General features: G+C 42.7%; 1 protein-coding gene across 1 annotated transcript in view; it reads left to right on the top strand.

Moving 5' to 3' along the window:
- The window catches only part of LOC126203406 (uncharacterized), a 169,160-nt gene that overhangs the window by 32,996 nt on the left and 109,054 nt on the right, over positions 1-27,110 (top strand). The window contains exon 3 of the mRNA XM_049937710.1: positions 16,897-17,069. Within this exon, the coding sequence (XP_049793667.1) occupies positions 16,897-17,069 (173 nt within the window). The remainder of the gene's footprint in view (positions 1-16,896; positions 17,070-27,110) is intronic.

The following is a 27,110-nucleotide window of genomic DNA, read 5'->3' as shown; positions in this document are numbered from 1 at the left end:
ATGCTGTTTCTAGATCGACAAATCCAATGAACGTGTCTTGATTTTTCTTCAGTCTTGCTTCCAGTACCAACCGCAACGCCAGCACTGCCTCCCTGGTGCCTTTACCTGTCCTAAACAAACATACAGTATTCTAATACACAACAAATTTTCTTTCCCTTTCTTCTGTATATTATTCTTGTCAGCAACTTGGATGGATGAACTGTTAAGCTGATTGGGGCATAATTCTCCTACTTGTTAGAATTGTTCAGAATTGTGTGGATGATATTTTTCCGAAAGTCCAGGTGTTATATCTCCAGAATCATACATTCTGCACAGCAACGTGAATAGTCCTTTTGTTGCATCAGCTCAATGATTTTAAAAATTTTGATGGAATGTTATCTATCCCTTCTGCTTTATTCGATCTTAAGTCTTCCAAAGCTCTCTTAACTTCTGATTCAATACTGGATCCCTTATCTCCTGTTTCTTCTTCTGTCACGTCGTCGAACAAGTATTTCTCCACATAGAGGACTTCAAATGGTTCAAATGACTCTGAGCACTATGGGACTTAACATCTGAGGTCATCAGCCCCCTAGACTTAGAACTACTTAAATCTAACTAACATAAGGACAACACACACATCCATGCCCTTGGCAGGATTCGAACCTGCCACCATAGCAGCAGTGCGGTTCCGGACTGAAGCACCTAGAACCGCTCGGGTCACTGCGACCGGCCGATAGAGGACTTCAATGTACTTTCTTTCACCTGTCTCCTCTTTCACCTGCATTTATCAGTGGAATTCCCATTGCACTCTTAAAGTTACCAACCTTCCTTTTAATTTTACCGAAGGTTGTATTGACTTGTCTATATGTTGATTCAGTCCTTCTGACAATCATAAATTTCTCGATATCTTCTCATTTTTCAGGCAGCTCTTTCCCTTTAGCTTCCCTGCACTTCCAATCGATTTCATTCCTAAGCGACTTGCATTTCTGTATTCCTAAATTTCTCTGAACATTTTTGTACTCCCTTCTTTCATCGATCAACTGAAGCATTTCTTGTGTTACCCATATTTTCTTTGCAGTTACTTTTTTAACATCTATGATTTTCCTTCCACCTTCTGTGATTGCCGTTTTTGGAGATGTCTATTCATCTTCAACTGAATTGCCTACTAAGCCATTTCTTACTGCAGTATCTATAGTTTTAGAGAACTTCAGGCGTATCTCACTATTCCTTAGTATTTCCCAATCCCGCATCTTTGGGCATTGATTCTTACTGCGTAGTCTCAAACTTCAGCCTGCTCTTCATCATTACTAAATTGTGTTTTGAGTCTATATATGCTCTTGGGTACGTTTTGTAATGCAATATCTGATTTTTTAATTCCTGCCTGACGATGATGTAATCTAACTAAAAGGTCCACGTATCTCCAGGCCTTCGCCATTTCATCATCATTCATGAAAATGGAGAGATTGGGCTGAGGAAAGGTTGGGAACTTGTAGGGACGCTGATAATCGCGCAGTTGAGCGTCCCACAAACCAAACATCATCATCATCATCATCATCATCATCATCATCATCATCATCATCATCATCATCATCCAGACCTTCTTAAGTACACCTTCTCCTGTTGTGATTCTTGACCAGAGTGTTCCCTATTAGAAGCTGAAATTTATTGCATAACTCAATTAGTCTTTCTCTGCTCTCACTCCTATTACCAAGCACATATTGTCCTGTAACTATTTCTTCCATTTCTTCCGCTACAAGAGCATTCCAGGCCCCAATGACTATTAGATTTTCATCTTCCTTAAATGTACTGAACTACCCGTTCTATATACTCATGTATTTTCTCTGTCGCTTCATTTTCAGCATGCGACGTCGACATGTACTCTGAACTGAGGTCGGTGTTGGTTTGCTGACGAGTCTAATGAGAACAACACTACCACTGAACTGTTCACAATAACACGCTCCTTGCCCTACTTTCATATTCATAACAAACCCTACTACCATTATTCCACTTTCTGCTGCTGTTTATGTTGCCCCATACTGATCTGACCAGAAATCCTTGTCTGCTTTCCGTTTCACTTCACCGACCCACAGTATAGCTATCGAGAGCCTTTGCATTTCGCTTTTCAGATTTTACAGCACCCTGCCACGTTCAAACTCGTAAGACGTTATCCTCTCGTTGGTAATTGTCTTTTTCTCGTTGTCACCTCCCCCTTGGCAATCCCTTTCCAGATATCTGAATGCGGTACTGTTGTGTAATGTTTTCCCAAAGTGGAATCCGCCTGGTAAAATTATGCACAGAGTATAACTTAATCATAGCTTATACTTGGTTTCATACTCATGAAATAAGGTGTTATACGTGGAAGAGGCCTGGAGACACTGCAAGGTTTCAGATATATTATAATAACGGTAAGAGAGAGATTTAGAAACCAGCTTTTAATTGTAGGACATTTCCAGGGGCAGATGTGGACTCTGGCCACAATTTTTCGGTTATGAACTGTAGATTAAAGCTGAAGGAACTGCAGTAATGCAGGAATTTAAGGAGATGGGACCTGGATAAACCGAAAGAACCAGACGATTTAGTGAGTTTCAGGAAGAACATTAGGGGACAGTTGACAAGAAAAGGGAAAGAAATACAGTACAATAAGAATGGTATAGCTTTGGGAGATAAAACAGTGAAGGCAGCAGAGGATCAAGTGGGTAAAAAGACGAGGGCTAGTACAAATGCTTGGGTAACAGAAGAGACACTGTAAGTATTTGATTAAAGGAGAAAATCTAAAACTGCAGTAAATGGAGCAGGCGAAAAGGAATACAATTAAAATTAAAGAGACCTTTGGAGTAAAGAGAACCACTTGTACGAATATAACGAGCTCAGATGGAAAACCAGTCCTAAGAAAAGAAGGGAAAGCAGTAAAGTGGAAGAAGTATATAGAAGTTCTATAAAGTGGTACGTACTCGAGGGCAATAGTTTGGAAAAGGAAAAGGACGTAGTTGAAGATGAAATGGGAGATATGATACTGCGTGAAGAATTTGACAGAGCATCGAAAGACCTAAGTCAAAACACGGCTCCGAGATTAGGCAACATTCCATTAGAACTATTAATAGCCTTGGGAGAACCAACCATGACAAAACTCTTCCATCCGGTAAGGAAGATGTATGAAACAGGCAGAATACCTCCAGACCTCAAGACGAATATAATAATTCCAACCGCAAAGAAAGCAGGCGTTGACTGGTGTGAAAATTACCGAACTACCAGCTGAATAAGTCATGGTTGCAAAATACTAACACGAATTCTTTACAAACAAATGGAAAAACTGTAGAAGCCGACCATCAGATAGATCAGTTTGGATTCAGGAGAAATGTGGGAACACGTGAGGCATTAATGACTCTACTTTGCATAGAAGATAGGATAAACAAAGGAAAACCTACGTGCCTAGCATTTGCAGGCCTTGAAAAAGCGTTTGACAATGTTGACTGGAATTCTGAAGGTGGCAGGTGTAAAATCCAAGGAGCGAAAGGCCATTTACAATTTGTACAGAAACCAGATGTCAGTTATTGTAGTCGAGGGGAATGAAATCGAGGCAGTGGATTGGAAGGGAGCGACACAGGGTTTTAGCTTATCCCGATGTTATTCAATCTGTATACTGAGCAAGAGGTAAAGGAAACAAAAGAAAAATTTGGAGAAGGAATTAAAATATTAGGAGAAGAAATAAAAACTTTGAGGTTTGCTAACGACGGTTTTTTTCTGTCACAGACAACCAAGGACCTGGGAGAGCAGCTGAACGGAAAGGATAGTGTCTTGAAAGGAGGATATAAGACGAACATCAACAAAATCAAGAAGAGGATAATCGAATGTCGTTGAATTAAATCAGGTGAAGCTGGGGGAGTTAGATTAGGAAATGAGACACTTATAGTAGTTAATGATTTTTGATATTTGAGGAGCAAAATAACTGATGCTGGTGGAAGTAGAGAGGATATAAAATGTAGACTGGTTAGCGTTCTTGAAGAAGAGAAATTTTTAACATCGAGTGGATCACGTAAGTAATGAGGAGGTAGATGGTTCAAATGGCTCTGAGCACTACGGGACTTAACCTCTAAGGTCATCAGTCCCCTAGAACTTAGAACTACTTAAACCTAACTAACCTAAGGACATCACACACATCCATGCCCGAGGCAGGATTAGAACCTGCGACCGTAGCGGTCGCGCGGTTCCAGACTGTAGCGCCTAGAACCGCTCGGCCACCACGGCCGGCAATGTGGAGGTACTGAATAGAATTGGGGGGAAGAGGAAACTGTCGCACAACTTGACTAAAAGATGAGATCGGTTGATACGTTCTGAGGTATTGATGAGTCACCAGTTTGGTACTGGAGGGAAGCGTGGAGGGTAAAAATCGTAGAGGGAGACCAAGAGATGAATACACTAAGCAGATTCAGAAAGGTGTAGGTTTCAGTAGTTATTTGGAGACGAAGAGGCTTGCACAGGATAGAGTAGCAGGGAGAGCTGCATCATACCAGTCTCCGAACTGAAGGAAAAAAAAAAAACCATGGTGAGATAATCAAGAAATTTGGCTATACTGCATTTTATCGGCATCTTGAGTGAAGCTATGTGTTCGTGCTGACAGACGTTGTGAGAAGCTCGTATTGTTGCGTTGTTACAGAAATGGGGCAGTTTGCATTAGAACAGCGAATTGGTGGTTTGGAGAGTTATATGTAGACAAGCTCCATCACGGAATGTAAAGAAATGTTTCTGGCGAAGTAGCCTGGTAGGAAACTCATCACGATCAACACTATTCAAGATCTGTGCGAGAAATGCAGGGACGCAGGATCCGTGTAGAACATTCAGAAGAACAGGCGACCTACAGCGAGGACCCCTGAAACTATAGACAAAATTCGAAGTTCCTACAAGTCGGTAAGGATGTTATCACAGCAGGTTGGTTCACTTCGTACATAGCGTCATCGTGTACTAAAAGACATGAAATTAAAAGCCTATCGTGTGAGTGTGGTGCAAGAAATCTAAGGATCATGAAAAAAAAGAGTTTATTGTTGTAACTGGCTACTAACATCATCTGGTACCGGTTACTTGGATCCCTTGCTTTACTTCATATCAGATGAGGCCTGATTTCATTTAACAGGCTATGTAAACTCCCTGAATCGCAGATACTTGGCGCAGGACAACCCACATACTCTCTTCACTCAGAGAAGTTACACATTTGTTACGGTTTGTCCGACACGCGAATTATTGGCTTCTATTTTTTCAATTACACCTTAAACAGTGCCAGAGATCTAGAGGTCTTTGATTCTTTCTATGTACAAGTGATAGAAGTAGAGAAGCTTTATACGGTATTCCAACAAGACGGAGCAACCGCTAACGCGTCCAACCAAAGTATGGCACAGATTACCAACGTGCTACTTGAAGACAGATTTCTCAGTGGAGGCCTCTAGTCCCAAGATCCTCGGATTTTGAACAGTGTGATTTTTATTTATGGGGGACACTAAAAAGCTGTGATTTTTGACAATTTTTGCGCAATAGACGCTTTTAAACGAAAAATTACTAGAGAAATTTACAACATCACGCCTGCAGAATTACAGCGTGTTGCTGCTACCGTCATTACACGAAGTCAGCTAAGCTTGGATTCCAAAAGCCACTACCGACAGCATCTCTTATGAACAGGTAACTACACTACTGGCTATTAAAATTGCTACACCAAGAAGAAATGCAGGTGATAAACGGGTATTCATTGGACAAATATATTATACTAGAACAGAAGTGTGATTACATTTTCACGCTATCTGGGTGCATAGATCATGAGAAATCAGTACCCAGAACAACCACCTCTGGCCGTAATAACGCCGTAGATACGCCTGGGCATTGAGTCAAACATAGCTTGGATGGCGTGTACAGGTACAGCTGCCCATGCAGCTTCAACACGATACCACAGTTCATCAAGAGTAGTGACTGGCGTATTGTGACGAGTCAGTTACTCGGCCACCATTGACCAGACGTTTTCAACTGGTGAGAGATCTGGAGAATGTGCTGACCAGGTCAGCAGTCGAACATTTTCTGTATCCAGAAAGGCCCGTACAGGACCAGCAACATACGGTTGTGCATTATCCTGGTGAAAAGCGAAAAAGAGATGACCAAGACGTGTAACCAATGGCACCCCATACCATTACGCCGGGTGATACGCTAGTATGGCGATGACGAATACACACTTCCAATGTGCGTTCACCGCGATGTCGCCAAACACGGATGCGACCATCATGATGCTGTAAACAAAACCTGGATTCATCCGACGAAATGACGTTTTGCCGTTCGTGCAACCAGGTTCGTCGTCGAGTACACCATCGCAGGCATTCCTGTCTGCGATGCAGTGTCAAGGAAAACCGTAGCCATGGTCTCCGAGCTGATAGTCCATGCTGCTACAAACGTCGTCAAACAGTTCGTGCAGATGGTTGTTGTCTTGCAAACGTCCGCATTTGTTGACTCACGGATCGAGACATGGCTGCACGATCCTTTACAGCCATGCGGATAATATATAAGTCATCTCGACTGCTAGTGATACGAGGCCGTTGGGATCCAGCACGGCGTTCCGTGTTACCCTCCTGAACCCACCGATTCCATATTCTGATAACGGTCATCGGATCTCGACCAACGCGAGCAGCAATGTCGCGATACGATTAACCACAATCGCGATAGGCTACAATCCGGCCTTTAACAAAGTCGGAAACGTGATGGTTCGCACTTCTTCTCCTTACACGAGGCACCACAACAACGTTTCACCAGGCAACGACGGTCAACTGCTGTTTGTGTATGAGAAATCGGTTGGAAACTTTCCTCAAGTCAGCACGTTGTAGGTGTCGTCACCGGTGCCAGCCTTGTGCGAATGCTAGTCATTTGCATATCACAGTATCTTCTTCCTGTCGGTTAAATTTCGCGTCTGTAGCACGTCATCTTCGTGGTGTAGCAATTTTAATGGCCAGCAGTGTACATGATTTTAACGTTATTATTATCTATTATTTTTTAGTTACTTCTTTGTTACTTGAATGTCGGTCTTGAGCCATGTCGGTTTTATGTAGGACATCCTGTATGCTGGGGCTCCCACATTGCTGGTAATGGGCGAAGCGGAGCCCCTTCGTTGCGTATCTTAAGCAGCGCGTAAAGCCGTGGTAGAACTTGCGCTTGTACTCCTAAACTATTTTTAAGGTTTTCGGGGAACTGGCTGGACTTGAAAAGAAGGATTTTTAATCATTTCAGGCGTTAGTTTATTTAAAATATCGACTTTGGGGACCGACGATGGAAACTTTCCATGTCTTCTGTTGAACTGCATCAGTTGGATCCTTCTGCAGACGACGATACACCAATCCATGCAGTAAATCCGTCATCTTACCCACGTAAGGTGTTACAGGCTTAAGAAATGTAGCGTTTCCCCAGTCAACAGGTAGAGTTACTACACCTGTGTTCGCTCTTAAGGAACGGAGCGCTTTCCTGTCTTCAGTGTTGATGTTCTGCTTTGCTTGCTTACAACTCAGCAAGGCACAGGAACGGCCATCGGTGGGACTAAGGCATTATCGGCCGCGGACAAAAGAATCCGACTAGTCAACACAGACGGGGACACTTGAATTGTGCGCCAACACTCTGCAACTACTTGCGACCGGGTTTCCCCGCGTCGTGCATGCGGAGACCGTGGCCCGTCTTCCGGCAGGGGGCGCTGCATGTCGTCATCATCTATGATTCGTCCACGATTACGTTACGGCCCCATCCTTTGGCGCCTGCGTTTTCCTAGCGAGCCAGCTCAAGCATCGGCGAGCCATTGCAATAACACATCAGTACGTACCTGAAGCTAAAGAGCAGCTGTCTCGTTGGAATATTTGGGCATCTTTCGCATCGTTATCCGACGCAACGCCTGTGAACCACTGAAGCAGAAATATTATTATTTTAGAGTCATCTATCGTGCGAGAAAGCACAGCATTTGGGTATATAAAAAACAATAGTAGGCCCAGCACTGACCCCTGGGGGACCCCGCACTTAACCAGACTCCACTTCAAAACTCTTCTCAGTACTGAGGAGAATGTCGTTTGGCCTGTTCTTGAAGTATGAGAGGCACCAATTGTTACCTACTTTTATTCCATGATGGTCCTAATTCTGCAGTTTTATTTTGGGATCCATATAATCAAACACTTGAGTTAAAAGAAAGGAGACACTCATTGTTCGCAAACCTTTTGTTTACTCAGTCCAGTGTCTCACAGAGTAAAGAGATATAGCATCTTTAGTTGTTCAACCATTTCCAAAACCAAACTGTAATTTGACAGCAAATTATGTGAAATGAAATCATCGATTACTCTTACACGAACAACTTTTTCGAGAACTATGGCAAACACAGAAAGCAAGAAATTTGTCTGTTAGGGAAAATAATATCTGGGGTTAATCTCTGGGCTAATATATGCAACATAGTGCCTTAGTTTTCTTTACTTTTTTTTTAAATGACGCTGCCCCATTTCACTTTAATAACTTTTATCTTATGTCTTTTGACATATAAATAAGTTTTTGTACTTGTCAATGGCCTAAGATCGCGATATGGATTGTACAACAATAAAATAAAAGTTACTACAGCCAAACGGGTCAGCATCACTCAAAAAATTTACCATGACTGTGGCTCCTGCCAAAATAAAAATAATCAAAGTGCTTCACTATTCTGCTATATAACTCATCACATTCATGAGAATCATTAGCCGTCAGCGATTTAATTATTGACTCAATTTTCCCCTTGTCAGAATCACAGAGGTGTATTTCAGATAGCGGGCCTGGAAGCCTTGTTCTAAGAAAGTTAAATGATTCCTTGTGTAATCTAAGTTTTTTATTTAATCCATGTAGAGAATGTGATTGTTAAATATTATATTCAGGTATGACTTAACAGTAACAAAAACATGTTTACTACGTATTGACTTCGTATCCTCGGTCTCACGCTCTTTGCCAGACACTTCATTCATGACTGACCATATGATTTTATTTTTATCCTGATAAGCGGCTATTCTATTTGCATATAACATGATTTTGCCTTCCTAATAACATTTTAAGCACTTTACAATGTTATTAGTAATTGGCTATAGCATTTCGATTTGCCTATTTCTAACGTGTTCATATAATTCCCACTTTACTGTACTTGTTATCCTTATCCCATCAGTCAAACACCCAGGTTGTCCGTTAGTTCCAATACCCTACATAAAATGTTTTCATGGAAAACAGCTTTCAAAGAGCGTTGTTCTGGCCTGTGAACAGAATTCCGCTACATATCTCCAGCTCCACTGCCACTGTTCTCTTGCACAATTTTTTCGCACACCAGGGTGCTGGGCATATTGACGGATGCCTAGCAGCCAAATTGATCGTGTGGAGCAGTTTTCGTTATGTCTGGATCGACGTAGCCCCTTAAGATGACATCGTACTGCATGGGTACAGTTGATAGTAGAGACACCTGCCAAGCCCAAGGAAAATAGAAGTCACAGCGGTCCATCTCCATACCACAGAGATACACACAAGGTTACATGTGCTATCCAATGGAATCAAAGTTACACACAACTACTACCCTAAATAAATAGGTGTCTCTACCCATCCGTCACTGTCGTTTATGCAACACTCACAAACTTGTCAAAGAAGCTTGGCTCAATAATTACTCTACTGCACAGGACTTCTGGAAACGATTGCGAAGCAAATGCAAGTACACTCTGCAGTGCTGCAATTTGGCCTGTGAACGCAGGTCCAGGATATTGTCCCCCTGCATGGTGAAACAGCGTACATACAAACAAGAGAGAGCGGGACCATGAGGACGATTAATGGCAATGCCAGATAAACTCCCATTCAGTAGTTGCCTTTTTTTATCCAGTATTCCCACTAGAAACTACTGAAAGAAAGCTGCCAAGGAGTAAATTCTTAAGAATACAGAGTCTCATAAGAACTCTGCTATAAGTAGCATTTTCCACAATCCGCTAACCGTACTCCTTAAGTCATGCAGGCCAATTTGGGTTGATATTCGAGTCAGGGAAGTTTTCGATGGCACTGCAAACTTGAATGAGCTGGTATGGACATATACCCAAAAAGCCCAATTGTTTCAAAACTCAGCGGAAAAGGTGGCAAGGGCTTGATAATGATCGTCGTGTAAATGCCCAAGACTCGACCACGTCCGACAAGCACCAGGGAGACGTGGCCACATCTTGAACAAATGGCGTTTCCGTGAAACTTCCGCATGCGACTGTGGTGCCAAGAAGGAGACAGTGAGACACATTGTGAGGAACTGCCCTCTCCATGTTGATGAAGTCGGTCTGAAAGACTTTCATAGAGTAACACCAAGTGCCACGATATGGTTATCAAATATAAACATTAATCTGTGAATACACTATGTATGTGATTGTGTATGTTCTGTAAAGGCAGACGATAATAATGATCCTCCTGCTCTCATTGCAATAAATAGTAAATCAAATATAAATTTAGAAAGGGCAGCTAATCAAATTTTTACTGACGTTAATAAGTGGTTCACAGCCAATTCACTGTCACTCAACTTTGAAAAGACCCACTATATGCAGTTCAGAACTGCCAAAAGATTTCCTCCTTGTGTGTGTATAAAAGATGAAGAGATGGAAACAGGAGAAGTTGAGAGTTTAAAACTTGATAATAAATTCAGTTGGCAGCAACATACTAACGAACTGCTAAAGTGCCTAAACAAGTCTGTGTTTACAATGCGAATGATGTCAGACATAGGAGATATAAATATAAAAAAACTGGCATATTTTGCTTATTTTCACTCCATTATGTCATATGGTATCATATTTTGGGGTAACTCTACAAACAGAGAAAAAATGTTTAGAGTGCAGAAGCGTATAATAAGAGTAATCAGTCGTGTAAATCCAAGAACATCATGTTGAAACCTATTCAAAGAATTGGGCATATTAACCACAGCTTCTCAGTATATTTATTCCTTAATGAAGTTTGTTGTAAATAATACATCTCTTTTTTCCAACTAACTGCTTAGTACACAGTATCAATACTTGGATTAAGAACAATATACATAAAGTTTTAAAATCAATTACTCTTGCCCACACAGGAGCCCAGTACTCAGCAATGCATATTTTCAATAAGTTACCAGCAACCATTAAGAGTTTGGTTTTAGACAAAGCACAATTTAAACATAATTTAGAAGACTTTTTGGTGGTCAACTCCTTCTATTCCATCCATGGGTTTCTCAGCAAGTGCAGTAGACCATTTTAATGAAAATTTATTATACTTTAATTTTTGACAATACTTGGTTGTAACAGCCAAGTAACTATCTACTGTGTGAACGATGGATGCATGGATAGCAGATGTAAATCTTAAGTCTGTAAATCGTGGAAGTTTAACTTTAAATCTTGTACATAATCTGACTGTTCTTAACTGAGGATCACTGAAATGAATAATTTACTTTCATTTTTGGCAATACTTGGATGTAATAGCCAAGAAACTAGCAAATGTCTGAATGATGGATTTAATGAATGCAGATGTAAGTATTGAACCTGTAAATATTAGAAGTTTACATTTTAATTCATGTACATAATTTTATTGTTTATTGACTGAGGATAATTAAAATTAATGAAACCCAAGTTTTTCTAATTACATTTTTGTAATGTGTTTATCTGACATGTTCCACATCCAGGAGGATTCCCTCTTTTATGGGTCTATGGAATGAATAATTACTCTAATCTAATCTAATGTAATCTAGAACCTTCCGTTGTCCCGTCGTAGGTCCTTTCATTGTCCTGTATGAGTGGTCTATTTTTTATTTTACACGTCTAGCTCCGTAGGAACAAATTGAGGAGAAATCTCCAAGGTAATGGAACGTGTCAGTACATGGAATTACAACATTAAAATAATAACAGCTAAAATAAAATTTTAATGAACCCAAGAAAGATAAACCATAAGTTTATGTAAACGATATTAACAGTATAACACAGGAATCAGGTTTATTTTTCAAGAAACTCCGCTATAGAATAGGAGTAATCCATGGGGACACTCTTCAGTTTCGATTTGAAAGCATGTGGATTACTGCCAAGATTTTTGAATTCCTTTTACTTATTGAAAATGGATGCGGCAGTGTACTTCACATTTTCCTGCACAAGAGTGAAGGAAGGGCGATCCAAATACAGATCAGATTTCTGCCTAGTATTAACTCAGTGAAAGCTGCTAACTCTTGGGAATAAGCTAATATTGTTAACAAGAAACGACAGTAAATACTTATATTGAGAGGCCAGTGTCAGAATACCCAGACTAATGAACAGGGTTTGACAAGAGGTTCGCGAATTTACACCACTTATGGCCTGAATCGCCCGTTTCAGAGTCAAAAGTGTCCTTGGAGAGTGGAAATAGAAACCTCAAAATGTAATACCATACTTCATAAGCAAATGAAAAATAGGCACTACTTTTCATGTCGAACTATCACTTACTTCAGATAGCCTTCGATAGTAAAAATGGCGGCATTAAGCCTTTGAACAAGGTCCTGAAAGTGGGCTTCATATGACAGTTTACTATCTAATGTAACACCTAGAAATTTGAACTGTTCAGTTTCACTAATCATATGCCCATTCTGTGAAACCAAAACGTCGGATTTTGTTGAATTGTATGTTAGAAATGGTCAAAACTGAGTCTTACTGCGATTTAGCATTAGTTTATTTTCTGGAAGCCATGAACATATGTCATGAACTGTACTATTTGAAACAATGCCAGTTTTGCACGCAACACCCTTTAGTACCAATCTAGTGTCATCAGTAAACAGAAAAATTTTAGAATCACCTGTATTACTACAGAGAATATCATTTATATAAATAAGGGAGATGAGCTGTCCCAGTACTGACCCCTGTGGCTCCCTCTATTTGACAATGACTCCTCAGACCCCACGTCACAGCAATTCTCAACACTGTGGATAAAGACCTGGTGCTGCCTGTTGTTAAAGTAAGAGGTGATCAAGTTGTGAGCTACTCCCCATATTCCATAATGGTCCAACTTCTGGAGCAATATTTTGTGATCAACATTATCAAACGCCTTAGTTAAATTAAAAAAGATCCCTAGCGTTCTAAACCTATTGTTCAACCAGTACCTCAAAGAGAAAAAACAATATAGCGTTTCCACTTGTTAAACCATTTCTAAACCCGAAGTGTACAATTGATAGCAAATTATGTGAATAATAATGATTAATTATTCTTACATACCAAGCCTTTTCAACAATATTAGGAACACTGATGGCAAAGAAATAGGTCTAAAACTGTCTACATTATCCATTTCTCGCTTTTTATAAGGCGGTTTCACTACCGAGTGATCGTGAGCGTGTAGGTGCTTGCGTGTACTGCGTATTGAACTGGGGACCTAGAAAGGACGGAAAGGCTTGCCCCCCCCCCGCCCCCCCCCGTAGCACTCATTGGTTCACAACCCCAAAACAGGCCACAGCAGTCCACCCACCTCACCGCAGCCCCACACCGAACCCAGGGTTACTGTGAGGTTCGGCTCAGAGTGGAACGACCCCCCGCCATAGTGGGAACGTCTCATACCAGACGAGTGTAACCCCAAATGTTTGCGTGGTGGACAGTATTTACGCAACAATCGCTGACATAGTGTAACTAAGGAGGAATAGGGGGAACAAGCCTGCAGTAGCCGAGGCGGGTGGAAAACCGCCTTAAAAACCATCCACAGGCTGGCCGGCACACCGGACCTCGACACCAATCCGCCTGGCAGATTCGTGCCAGGGTCTGGCACACCGCCGGCCGGAGTGGCCGTGCGGTTCTAGGCGCTACAGTCTGGAGCCAGCGACCGCTACGGTCGCAAGTTCGAATCCTGCCTCGGGCATGGATGTGTGTGATGTCCTTAAGTTAGTGCCGTTTAACTAGTTTTAAGTTCTAGGCGACTGCTGACCTCAAAAGTTAAGTCGCATAGTGCTCAGAGCCATTTGAACCATTTGACTGGCACACCTTCCCGCTCGGGAAGCAACGCATTAAACCGCGCGGCTATGCTACTGAGTACTTTAATTGGTTTGGAAACTGGCCATTCTTAAAGCGAAAATACAAATTTGGCTAATTACAGAGCTAACATGTGCAGCACAGTACTTTAATATTCTGCTAGTTGTTCCATCACATCCATGAGAGTCCTTAGTCTCCAGTGACATAAGTATTGACTCAGTCTCCCCCTTGTCAGTATCACAGAGAAATATTTCAGACATCAGTCTCGGAAAGCATTTTCCAGGAGAGTTATATGATCCCTTGTGGAAACTACGTTTCTATTTAATTCACCAGCAATGCTCAGAAAGTGATTGTTAAATGCTGTACATATATCTGACTTATCAGTAACATAAATACTTTTACTACGAACTGAGTTTATATCGTCGACCTTGTGCTGCTGACCAGACACTTCCTTAACGACTGACCATATCGTTTTAATTTTATCCTGTGAATCAGCTATTTTATTTGCATACCACATACTCTTGGCGTTCATAATAACATTTTCAGCACCTTACAATACAGTTTGTAATGGGCTACTGTAGCTCGATTGTGACTACTTCTAACGTTTTGATATAATCCAAACTTTGTTCTACATGATATACTTATCCCATTAGTTAGTCATCTAGTCTTCCTTTTACTGCTAGTACCGCGTTTAGAACGTTCTAATGGAAAGCAACTTCCAAACAGCATGATAAATGTGTTAAGGAAAGCATTATATTTGTCATCTGTGTTATTGGCACTATAAAAATCCTGCCACTCTTGTACCTTAACGAGGTTTAAAAGACACTGTGTTGCCATTGGATTAGCTTGTAATTATAAATAACATTTGTTTGAGTACAAAAGCATTTTAGTGTTAATATTTGTGCGCGATGTTTTGAAAGGTCATTCACCCTTTTACTAACAGAATGTCCATCTAACAATGAAGAAGGAATATAAATACTGTCTATGGGTGTGCTACTATTCCCCTTCAACCTGGTTTGGAAAAACACAGTCTGCATCAGATCATATGAATTTAGGAGATCTTCTAGCGTCCTTTTTCTTGCACAGTCATATACAAAGTTAATATTGAAGTCACAATGTGTAACTAATTTTTCGTACTTCCTATAAATTGAACCAAGAGTCCTCTCTAGCTTCAGCAGAAATGTTTTGAAGTCAGAGATAAGGGATCTACAAACATCAACAATTAGAAGTTTAGTTCCACAAAATTCAACTTCCCATGCAGAACATTCAAATACCTGTTCATTGCAGTGCCATGATACGTCTACAGGCTCAAATTGAATACTGTTTTTTACGTACGTGGCCCTTTTCCCACTCCCCAAGAAACCTCCATAAAAGCAGCCAGCTAATTTGTATCCTGGTAAAGGAAGCCTGTGAATTGTCAAATTATTTAATTGGTGCTCCAATATACTAATAATGTCAGAGTCAACATCTATAAACATTCCACTAACTTTATCTCTAATAACTCCTATATTTTGATGAAACATGCTAATGCCTTCACTACTTGGATACTTGACATCCTTTGAAGATGGTTCCTTTGTTGGAGGGACTTCCTTTAAGTAAGGATATCAGCTAACTTCACTCTAAAAAAAAAAGGTGCAGCTTTAAAGCCACCAACTACTACAGGAACTTTCCCGTGAGTGGTCCGACCACCCACTACATTGTCACCTATAAGTTTTTCCAGCCTCCCCTCTCCATGCCTATTACGGTGCAGACCATGCCTAGTGAAACGCGATCTAGTGCTAGACTCAATACGCACGACTGCAGTGTGAGCCATGCCCCCCGCCATCAGCGCCTTGTTCAGCCCCATGTTAACATGCCTAGCAGCAGCGTTAAGATGAGGCCGATCATGACGCTGAAACAGTCGCAAGAAGACTATTTCCAGCTCTATCCACGTTCAGTGCCTGATCCTCTTTCGTAAAATTCCTACATAATTCTCTCACGTTAACAGTCACCTGAGCCAATCCTGTTCTATGCTTCACAATACTGGTGACCTGGACTTGAGTCCCCCGACACTTGCTGCAACTTCTAGCCCACATCTCTGCCATGCGAACTACCTAGCAGCGGAACCTTCTTTTTCCGGTAGAATTTGCAACTGAGGACTTCTGCATGATTCCTACACCTACATCTACAACAGGCTCCTCTCCATTAAACTCTGACAGTTGGTATAATCTTTTGGTTACACACAAAACAGAACTGCCTTAATATCTCCTCCTCTTAGCTGCCTTCTTACCAACTGTCAGTCCCCATCCCCCAGCGCCCTTACCCTCTTCAACTTATCTAGTTCCTCCTTTACATTTTGAAACTCCACCTGAAGGGCTCACATCTTACGCTCCTGCCCCTTTATCAGCTTATTTCTGCTCCAAATTCTGCATTTTAAGGAGAGGGTCTCGCGAGAATTCCCAGTGGCTTCCCCACTGCAATCCCCCCAATGAAATTGCCTTGAACAAATATCTCACCGTAACCCACTACTCACAAACCTACGATAAAGCCCACACTTCTCACTCATGGTAAAATGTTAACAGTTACTAAAAAAAACTAAACCTGTCCGTTACCTAAGTTCGATTACAACAGTAGAACAATTTAAAGAACTAACAATTCCGTACATATATCTGACTTACCAATAACAGAAATATTTGCATAGGTATTATTGTATTTTAACAGCGACCAATTTCAGAAGTCTAGAATACCAATCACAATTTACGTCATAATAACTCTATCTAATATCTTGGATCATCTGTTAACGACCCGCGCACCCCTGTCAAAGAAAAACATAAAGTTTTCGGAAGAGGTAAAATGAGTTTAGCTTTCACTGTTCCGTTCTATAAACTACAAAAAAGTTTCAGAGTATAATTTTTACATCAAATGATCTAGTAACTAAGCGTCTTTTTTTTTTTTTTTTTTTTTGAAAAAACAGGTTGAACGACACAGAGTGGAACGCGGAAACGCTGACAGCTGATCATGTACGGCGTCCCGTCCTCTCCCAGCTAGTGAACGCCGTTCAGCGCATCACAACTGCCATAGTCGCTAGCAGAAGATGTGATGACTATCAATACATCCATTTTGGAGCGGACAAATCCAACAGAACGGGTAACTATGTTAAATGGAAATACTTTGTTGTCAAATAAAGTGTACCATAGTATGCTACTAAGAAAATCTTGTTTAAGGTAATAAGCAAGTGTACATCTACATCTACATCAACATCTATACTCCGCAAGCCACCTGACGGTCTGTGGCGGAGGGTAACTTGAGTACCTCTATCCGTGCTCCTTTCTATTCCAGTCTCGTATTGTTTGTGTAAAGAACGATTGTCGGTATGCCTCTGTGTGGGCTCTAATCTCTCTGATTTTATCCTCATGGTCTCTTCGCGAGATATACATAGGAGGGAGCAATATACTGCTTGAGTCTTCGGTGAAGGTATGTTCTCGAAACTTCAACAAAAGCCCGTACCGAACTACTGAGCGTCTCTCCTGCAGAGTCTTCCACTGGAGTGTATCTATCATCTCCGTAACGATTTTGCGATTACTAAATGATCCTGTAACGAAGCGCGCTGCTCTCCGTTGGATCTTTTCTATCTCTTCTATCCACCCTATCTGTTACGGATCCCACAATGCTGAGCAGTATTCAAGCAGTGGGCGAACAAGCGTACTGTAACCTACGTTCTTTGTTTTCGGATTGCATTTCGTTAGGATTCTTCCATTGAATCTCAGTCTGGCATCTGCTTCACCGACGATCAACTTTATATGATCCTTCCATTTTAAATCACTCCTAATGCGTACTCCCAGATAATTTATGGAATTAACTGCTTCCAGTTGCTGACCTGATATTTTGTAGCTAAGTGATAATGGATCTATCTTTCTATGTATTCGCAGCACATTACACATGTCTACATTAAGATTCAATTGCCATTCCCTGCACCATGCGTCAATTCGCTGCAGATCCTCCTGCATTTCAGTACAATTTTCCATTGTACAACCTCTCGATATACCACAGAATCGTCCGCAAAAAGCCTCAGTGAACTTCCCATGTCATCCACAAGGTCATTTATGTATATTGTGAATAGCAACGGTGCTACGGCACTCCCCTGCGGCACACCTGAAATCACTCTTACTTCGGAAGACTTCTCTCTATTGAGAATGACATGCTGCGTTCTTTTATCTAGGAACTCTTCAATCCAATCACACAATTGGTCTGATAGTCCATATGCTCTTACTTTGTTCATTAAACGACTGTGGGGAACTGTACCGAACGCCTTGCGGAAGGCAAGAAACACGGCAACTACCTGGGAACCCGTGTGTATGGCCCTCTGAGTCTCGTGGACGAATAGCGCAAGCTGGGTTTGACACGACCGTCTTTTTCCAAACCCCCAGCTGATTCCTTCAGAGTAGATTTCTAGTCGATTATGGACTGTTTCGGAGCCGACAACGGTTTCGTAATCAAATACAGGATGGAGCAAATAAAAGTGGCCTGGACGAGTGGGTGCGACTGGACGTGAATGTATGCATTTAACAACTCGCCGTGACACGCATGCCACGTGTTTCTCGCTAAGTAATCCGCACCGATTCGAGCATAGTGCGAGCTGTGTCATTGTAAGTGGAGCAGTGCAAAGAGGGCTCCGGTACTCACAGTGGAGCAGCGGCTATGCGCTGTAGGGAGTTACGTGACAGCAAAGTCGTAGAAACGGTGTGGCCAGTTGTTTCCCGTGAAGTTCAGTGGTGTCAAAGTGCTAGTAAACAGTGTCCGTGCAACGATTAGTCCGAAAATGGAGTCAGACAGCATCTCTTTTGAACAAGTCAAAATTCGTTCCGAAACATGCCCGCACACCAGAACATGTGGCTGCGGTTTACCAGAAAATGCTTCAGGGTCCTACCAAATCAACCCGTCGCCTCTCGCAAAACACCACCATATCACATCGATCATGCGGACGAATACTCCACACGCACCTGCACGTGTATCCCTACCAACTCCTGTTGTTGATGCATCAAAAGCAGCAGATGCTCCTCAGCGCCTCCAGTTTTATGAGTGGGTGTTCACTGGGAAAACAATTAATGGCTTGGGCATGAATCTGTTCTTTTATGTCTGATGAAGCCTTGTTTCACCTGATTTGTTATGTCAACTCACGGAATCAAAGGTTCTGGGCAGTGGAGAATACCACTGCACGATCAGAAGGTTGGGGTTTGGTGTGCAGTGTCTGCACGCCGCATTATTGGTCCCGTCTTTTTTCTTCAGACGCTGGCTTGTGCGCGTTAGATAGCCCACATTTTGGAGCCGTTTGTGGGAGCATTAACGGAGGAGGGAAAGACCTCCAGTTACCTCCAACAGGATGGAGCAACTGCCCATGCAATCGGCCGAACCTCGGAGCACATTTACACAGTGTTCACGCCTGACAGAGTTGTTAGAAGAGGTCAATGTCGTCGCTGCCGTAGCTGGACACCCAGGTCAAGTGATCTGCCAGTGTGCCATTACTTTGTGTGGGGAACCCTCAAGCCTAAGGTGTATCGCAACAGCCCTTCTTCAAGAACTGCAACAGACCATTCCGGATAGGACTGCAGCAATTCCAGCAATCCAGCTTCGATCCGCCTTCAGCAATTTGCTGACTGTTATATTCTCCAACAGTTTATTGAACGTAACTTCTACAATACAGTAGCTGGCTGTACAATAGATGTAGACGTCCGTCGATCTAGCCGGAGATGGAGATGGATGTGGTTCCTCTCGGTCGGATGGTACTTCGATCGGCGATGTAGTACAGCGACTTCGGTGATATCTTCTCGGAGACTCTGCTATAGCGGTTGCCATTAGCAGCGGACGAAGACTGGTCTGCCTTCGACCGGCCGGGCCTATATAATGAGCTGGAGCCAATAGAAACACGGCGTAGGAATCCGTGGCCGGCTATGTCGCGGCGACCTCTGCAAGGAAAGGTTCCTATTAAACGACTGGAATCTTCGGCGTGTTTACCTGATGTCTTCGCCTGTTTGGATGTTGGTTTGTTTCCCTCATAGCGTGGCTGTTATGCGTGGTGCCTGCCATTTAGGGGAACCCGATGGCAGACCGTACAATGACCATCGCCGAAAAGAGCCAAGACTTGAATGATCGTCACTTTCAACCTTTGCTATAGTGTAGTTAGCACTGCATTTCCTCTCCTCTGCTGTATTTCCTTGCGCCCTTGAACTTGTTCTCTGGGACACTTTTATATGCCTCACCATGTACATAGGAAGCAACAAACTTAGAACAAATAATAACAAAATTACAAGATAAATCAGTATGTGCTGGCAACCAGATTGCACTTATGGAGTCTGTTAAGCCTCATAATGAACGTGAACACTGGGAACAAATTTCAATTGAAGCATCGCATTAGCATATCAGACACCAAACTATTAATATCCCATGAAACCACGCTGACATACAGTACATTAAACCGCCTCTAGATCTTATCTATTTTCTGGAAGGCGGAGAGGTTATCAGTTTCTACAGGTGCGCCAAATCCAGCTGAAGTCTATCACTAGATTACATGGAGTTACCAGACGGTGGTGATATTGCCTGCTATTTTTCAGAGGGCAGTACCATAGGTTTTCTGTGCGAAATATATCGTGTGGTTTAGTACACCAGTTGAGGTGCAATATGACACCAAAGTATTTCTCAAGCTGGAAACGTATGAATGCAGCCTTGTAAAATAGCAGTTGTATCGGGAGATGAAAGTGTAAATGGGATACTCAGCATGATTATATTAAATATTTGAAACCCTGATATAATCTAGACAGCACTAAGGACCAGTTTAAGACCCAAGCAATACAAATTGCAGCTAGGGATGCCAACAAGAACGGGAGACATCCAAGTCAAAACTATAAGATTTCTGTAGATGACGAAACATAGTAAAAAGCGGCCACTAGTGGTGCCAACATGAGGGAGGTACCAGATGCGCTGTAGATCCTAGATCTCTGCAAGAGAAGTTTTACAATGAGATGTGCTCACTAGAGTCGGCAAGTTGAGAGATACGCTAGACGTGTCACAGATGCAAGATACCTGTACATGATGTATCACAATTAGAAGCGGACACTGGTTGTCCCAAGTTCAGAGAGGTGACAGAAGCACGCCAGATATAAGATTCCTGTGTTTCACATACCACATTCAGAGGCGGTCACTAAGCGCGGCAATTTGATGGATGTGTCAGATGTACCACAGATATAAGATCCCTGTACAAGATGTATCTCTGTTAGAAGTGGCCACTAGGTGCGGCAAGTTGATAAATGCAGCAGATGCTCCTGAGATGAAAGATCTCTGCATGTGACATATTCTTATTAGATGCCAGATATGCTAGACATGTGCGATCTCTGCTTGTGACGTATCATAATTAGAAGGAGCCACTTAGGTTGCCAAATTGTGGTAGGAACCAGAGGTGCCGCAGATCAAGATATCCGTTCGTGAGGTATCACAATTAGAATCAGCCACTACGCATGGCATGTAGACAGACGCGCCACATGCGACACAGATGCAAGATCACTGTAGATAATGTATCACAGAAGTTGCCACTAATTTTGGCAATTTGAGGGATGTGCCAGATGAACCACAGATGGAAGATTTACGTTCGAGACGTATCACAATTGGTAGTGGCTACAGATGTAAGATTTCTGTATGTGATATAACACAATTGGAAGCGGCTACTACAGTTTGTCAGATTGACACAAGTTCGAGATAAGTTACAGGTGTTACATTTCTGTACAAAACAAATTGCAATCAGAAATGACCACTTGAGATGCCAAGTTGAGAGAGGTGCCAGATACGGCACAGATGCAAGAGTTCTATTTACACACAAAAAAGTTCTGTATCACCTCGGTTCCGAGAGTGTCAGAACCTCTACAGAAAATTGGAAAAGTGGTCAACATAAACATCATTTCCGCCATTTTTATTGCTCATTAAAAATACACATTGCATTTTGTACCAACCTACAGCGAGACCTTCAGAAGTGGTGGCCCAGAATGCTGTACACACCGGTGCCTCTAACATCCAGTAGCACGTTCCCTTGCATTGATACATGGCTGTATTCGTCGTGGCGTACTATCCACAAGTTGATCAATGCACTGTTGGTCCAGATTGTCCCACTCCTCAACGTCGATTCGACGTAGATTCCTCAGTGGTTGGTGGGTCACGTCGTCCATAAACAGCCCTTTTCAATCGATCCCAGGCATGTTCGATAGTTTTCATGTCTGGAGAACATGCTGGCGACTCTAGTCGAACGATGTCGTTATCCTGAAGGGAATCTTTCGCAACATGTGCACGATGGGGGTGCGAATTGTTGTCCATGAAGACGAATTCCTCGCCAATATGCTGCCGATATGGTTGCACTATCGGTCGGAGGATGGCAATCACGTATCGTACAGCCGTTACGGCGCCTTCGATGACAACCATCGGTGAGGAGAACGTGATGCCAACACCGAGCGGTCCATTCGGTATGTTGTTGGGACCATCTGTACCGCGCTGCATGGTGTCTTGGTTACAAAGATGGACCTCTCCATGGACGTCGGGACTGAAGTTGCGCATCATGCAGCCTATTGCGCACTGTTTGAGTCGTAACACGACGTCCTGTGGTTGCACGAAAAGCATTACTCAACATCGTGGCGTTGCTGTCAGGGTTTCTCCGAGACATAATCCGTAGGTAGGGGTCATCCACTGCAATAGTAGCCATTGGGCGACCTGAGCGAGGCATTCATCGACATTTCGTGTTTCTCTGTATCTCCTCCATGTCCGAACAACATCATTTGGTTCACTCCGAAACACCTGGACACTTCCCTTGTTGAGAGCCCTTCCTAGCACAAAGTAACAATGCGGACGCCATCCAACCGCGCTATCGACCGTCTAGGCATGGTTGAACTACACACGACACGAGCCGTGTACCTCTATCCTCGTGGAATGACTGGAACTGATAGGCTGTCAGACCCCCTCAGTCTAACAGGCGTTGCTCAAGCACGGATGTTTACATCTTTGGGCGGCTTAGTAACTTCTCTGAACAGTCAAAGGTACTATGTCTGTTTTACAATATCCACAGTCTACGTCTCTCTTCAGGAGTTCTGGGAACCGTGGTGATGCAAAACTTTTTCTGATGTGTGTATGTTGTATCAAGTTTACAAGTGGTCACTGGAGGTTTCAAATTGACAGACAACACAGATGCGCCACAGGATTGACATTTATGTTTAGAAGTTTTGAACATGGCTGCGTGGTTGGCGACCGTTTACAAAATAAAATTAAAGCAATAACAGCCCTCGGTCGCCAAAGTAAGTGTTATTTCTTTACCAGTATGCGATAGGAATAACCTTAAGAAAGTGTGAGCAACCGGTAAATAAATTAAATTTCTTTTATGTAACTACATCTACATCTACATACATACTGCACAATCCACCATACGTTGCGTGGCGGAGGGTACCTCGTACCACAACTAGCATCTTCTCTCCTTGTTCAGTTCCCAAACCTAAAGAGGGAAAAACGACTGCCTATATGCCTCTGTACGAGCCCTAATCTCTCCTATCTTATCTTTGTGGTCTTTCCGCGAAATGTAAATTGGCGGCAGTAAAATTGTAGTGCAGTCACCCTCAAATGCTGGTTCTCTAAATTTCCTCAGTAGCGATTCACGAAAAGAACACCTCCTTTCCTCCAGAGACTCCCACCCGAGTTCCTGAAGCATTTCCGTAACGCTCGCGTGATGATCAAACCTACCAGTAACAAATCTAGCAGCCCGCCTCTGAATTGCTTCTATGTCCTCCCTCAATCCTATCTGATATGGATCCCAAACGCTAGAGCAGTACTCAAGAATAGGTCGTATTAGTGATTTATAAGCGGTCTCATTTACAGATGAACCACATCTTCCCAAAATCAGCCTTCCCCACAACTGCCATTACATGCTTGTTCCACTTCATATCGCTCTGCAATGCTACGCCCAAATATTTAATCGACGTGACTGTGTCAAGCGCTACACTACTAATGGAGTGTTCAAACATTACAGGATTCTTTTCCCTATTAATCTGCATTAATTTATATTTATCTATATTTAGAGTTAGCTGCCATTCTTTACACCAATCACAAATCCTGTCCAAGTCGTATCCTTCTACAGTCACTCAACGACGACACCTTCCCATACACCACAGCATCATCAGCAAACAGCCGCACATTGCTATCCACCCTATCCAAAAGATCATTTATGTAGATAGAAAACAACAGCGGACCTACCACACTTTCCTGGGGCACTCCAGATGATACCCTCACGTCCGATGAACACTCACCATCGAGGACAACGTACTTGGTTCTATTACTTAAGAAGTCTTCGAGCCAGTCACATACTTGGGAACCAATCCCATATGCTCGTACCTTAGTCAGGAGTCTGCAGTGGGGCACCGAGTCAAACGCTTTCCGGAAGTCAAGGAATATGGCATCCGTCTGATACCCTTTATCCATGGTTCGCTAGATATCATGTGAAAAAAGGGCGAGTTGCGTTTCGCAGGAGCGATGCTTTCTAAAGTCGTCCTGATGCATGGACAGCAACTTATCTGTCTCAAGGAAATTCATTATATTCGAACAGAATATGTTTGAGAATCCTGCAACAAACCGATGTTAAGGGTATTGGTCTATAATTTTGAGGATACGTCTCTCTACCCTTCTTATATACAGGCGTCACCTGCGCATTTTTCCAGTCGCTTGGGACTTTACGTTGGGCAAGAGATTCGCAATAAATGCAAACTAAGTAAGGAGCCAATGCAGTACAGTACTCTCTGTAAAACTGAATTGGAATCCCATCAGGACCTGGCGATTTATTTATTTTCAACCCATTTAGCTGCTTCACAACCCCAGGGATGTCTATCACTATGTCCTCCATACGGGAATCTGAACGAGACTGAAACGGCGGTATGTTTGTACGATCCTCCCGAGTGAAAGATTTCTCAAATGCTAAATTTAAAATTTCAGCTTTCGTTTTGCTGTCTTCCGTTGCCAGGCCAGACTGATCAGTGAGTGACTGGATGGAAGCCTTCGGCCCGCTTACCGATTTTACGTAAGACCAAAATTTCCTTGGGTTTTTAGCAAGATCTTTGGCTAAGGTATGACGGTGGTAGTGGTTGAATGCTTCGCGCATCTCTCTTTTTACAGCAGCACGAATCTCTACTAACTTTTGCCTGTTCTCATTCTCCCGATCTTTCTTGTACTGCTAACTAATTCGTTATATTTGTAGATGACGTATTACATCTAGTAGCGGTTGCTACGGTCGGCAAGGTTAGATATGTGGTAGATGCGCCACAGATGAAAGACGCCTGTATGTGATGTATCACAATCAGAAGCCGCAAAAAGTGGTGATAAACTGAGAGAGGTGCCAGATGTGCCATAGATCTACTATTTCTGCATATGAAGTATCACATTTAGACGCGGTCACCAGTACTGGCAAATTGAGAGATTTGCCAGATGTCCCGTAACTGTATGGTCTCTGTTCATGGCATATCACAATTAGGAGCAGCGAGTTAGGGCTCCAAGTTGAGAGAAGACCCAGATGCGCCACAGATACAATACTTCCATAGATGACTGTTCACATTTAGTAGCAAATTGCTGTGGCCAGCTAGTTTAGATATGTGCCAGATGTGCCAAATAGGTAAGAGCTCTGTACATGATGCATCGAAATTAGAAGCGGATAATGGTTGTGTCTTGTTTAGAGGACTGCCAGAAGCGCCACAGATGTAAGATTTCTGTATATGACACCGAGCGAGGTGGCGCAGTGGTTAGACACTGGACTCGCATTCGGGAGGACGACGGTTCAATCCCGCGTCCGGCCATCCTGATTTAGGTTTTCCGTGATTTCCCTAAATCGCTCCAGGCAAATGCCGGCATGGTTCCTTTCAAAGGGCACGGCCGACTTCCTTCCCCGTCCTTCCCTAATCCGATGAGACCGATGACCTCGCTGTCTGGTCTCCTTCCCTAAAACCAACCAACCAACCAATCTGTATATGACAAATCACTTTTAGATGCAGTCACTAGGCACGGCAAGTTGAAAGGAGTGCCACAGGTCACAGGTGCCACATATGTAACATATCTGTACAAGATGTATCACTATTAGCTACGTCCACTAGGTGCAGCAAGATGAGGGATGCGTCAGATTTTTCAGACATGTAAGATGCGTGTACGCGACACATCACTGCTAGAAGCGGCCACAAGGGTCGCCAAGTTGAGTGAGGCAGGACACGCATCTCAGGACATGACGTATCACAATTAGAGTGGGGCCCTACTATAGTTCAATTCTTTTATCTTGGTGGGTCGCGCATACCCCCGACGACGAGGGAGACTGCTGCATTGCGAGTTGCAAACGACGCACGCGCCAAGAGAAGCAGTGCCATAGTATAGTATAGTACGCAAACTTACGTTTAGGGGGAACGCGCAGTTCATCAAGTAAAGCCACCACGGCCGCATTAATCCTTTCGCTACTACAGAGACGTGCTCACCGCATTCCGCGCTGTGCGCTATTTTGTCATCACTGCACTGCTCGCCTGTGCAGACACATGATGTTCCGACTGCTTTGACGCACTTATCGTTCGATTTCACAAAAACTATTTGGCCCAAAAATTTGATTTTTACACATCTTCTTGACTGATACCTTCCGCCCATAAATGACTTAATTTTGTTTCGATGTTCAGCGCAGTTATTGTGCAGCATTAAATGTAGTAAACCACTGCACGAAATTTTGAAGAGTTTGCAGGGGTGAAAGTCCACAGCGTATACTTTCTGTATGGTCGATTTTAGTTGCCACCAGAAATTTCAAAAAATTACATTCAAACGAATAAAATTCATGAAGTAAGACACTTCGATATTGTTTTTAAATAAAGAAAATATTAAGCATCGAACAAGGCTTGAACTCAAATCCTGTTGTTTAGCAGCTAACCACCTTAACCATTACGCTAACGCAGCTCGTCATTAAACAAAAATACTGGAGTACTTTAAAGAGTCACTCAAAATACCGACAAACACTGTTGGTATGACTATGAATTACTCACGTTTCGTCGAAGTACGATAGGAAAAAAAACAATTACTCCTGTTCTTTATTGCGAAAAAGCGGTTAGTGAGAACGAATTTCCTTGCTATCCCCTGAATTAGGAGGCTTATTGCTTGTTT

The sequence above is a fragment of the Schistocerca nitens genome, chromosome 9 (genome assembly GCF_023898315.1).
Source record: "Schistocerca nitens isolate TAMUIC-IGC-003100 chromosome 9, iqSchNite1.1, whole genome shotgun sequence".
Taxonomy (NCBI): Eukaryota; Metazoa; Arthropoda; class Insecta; order Orthoptera; family Acrididae; genus Schistocerca; species Schistocerca nitens.
Note: the sequence above shows the minus strand (reverse complement) of the source record. Positions and strands in the feature narration are given on the sequence as shown.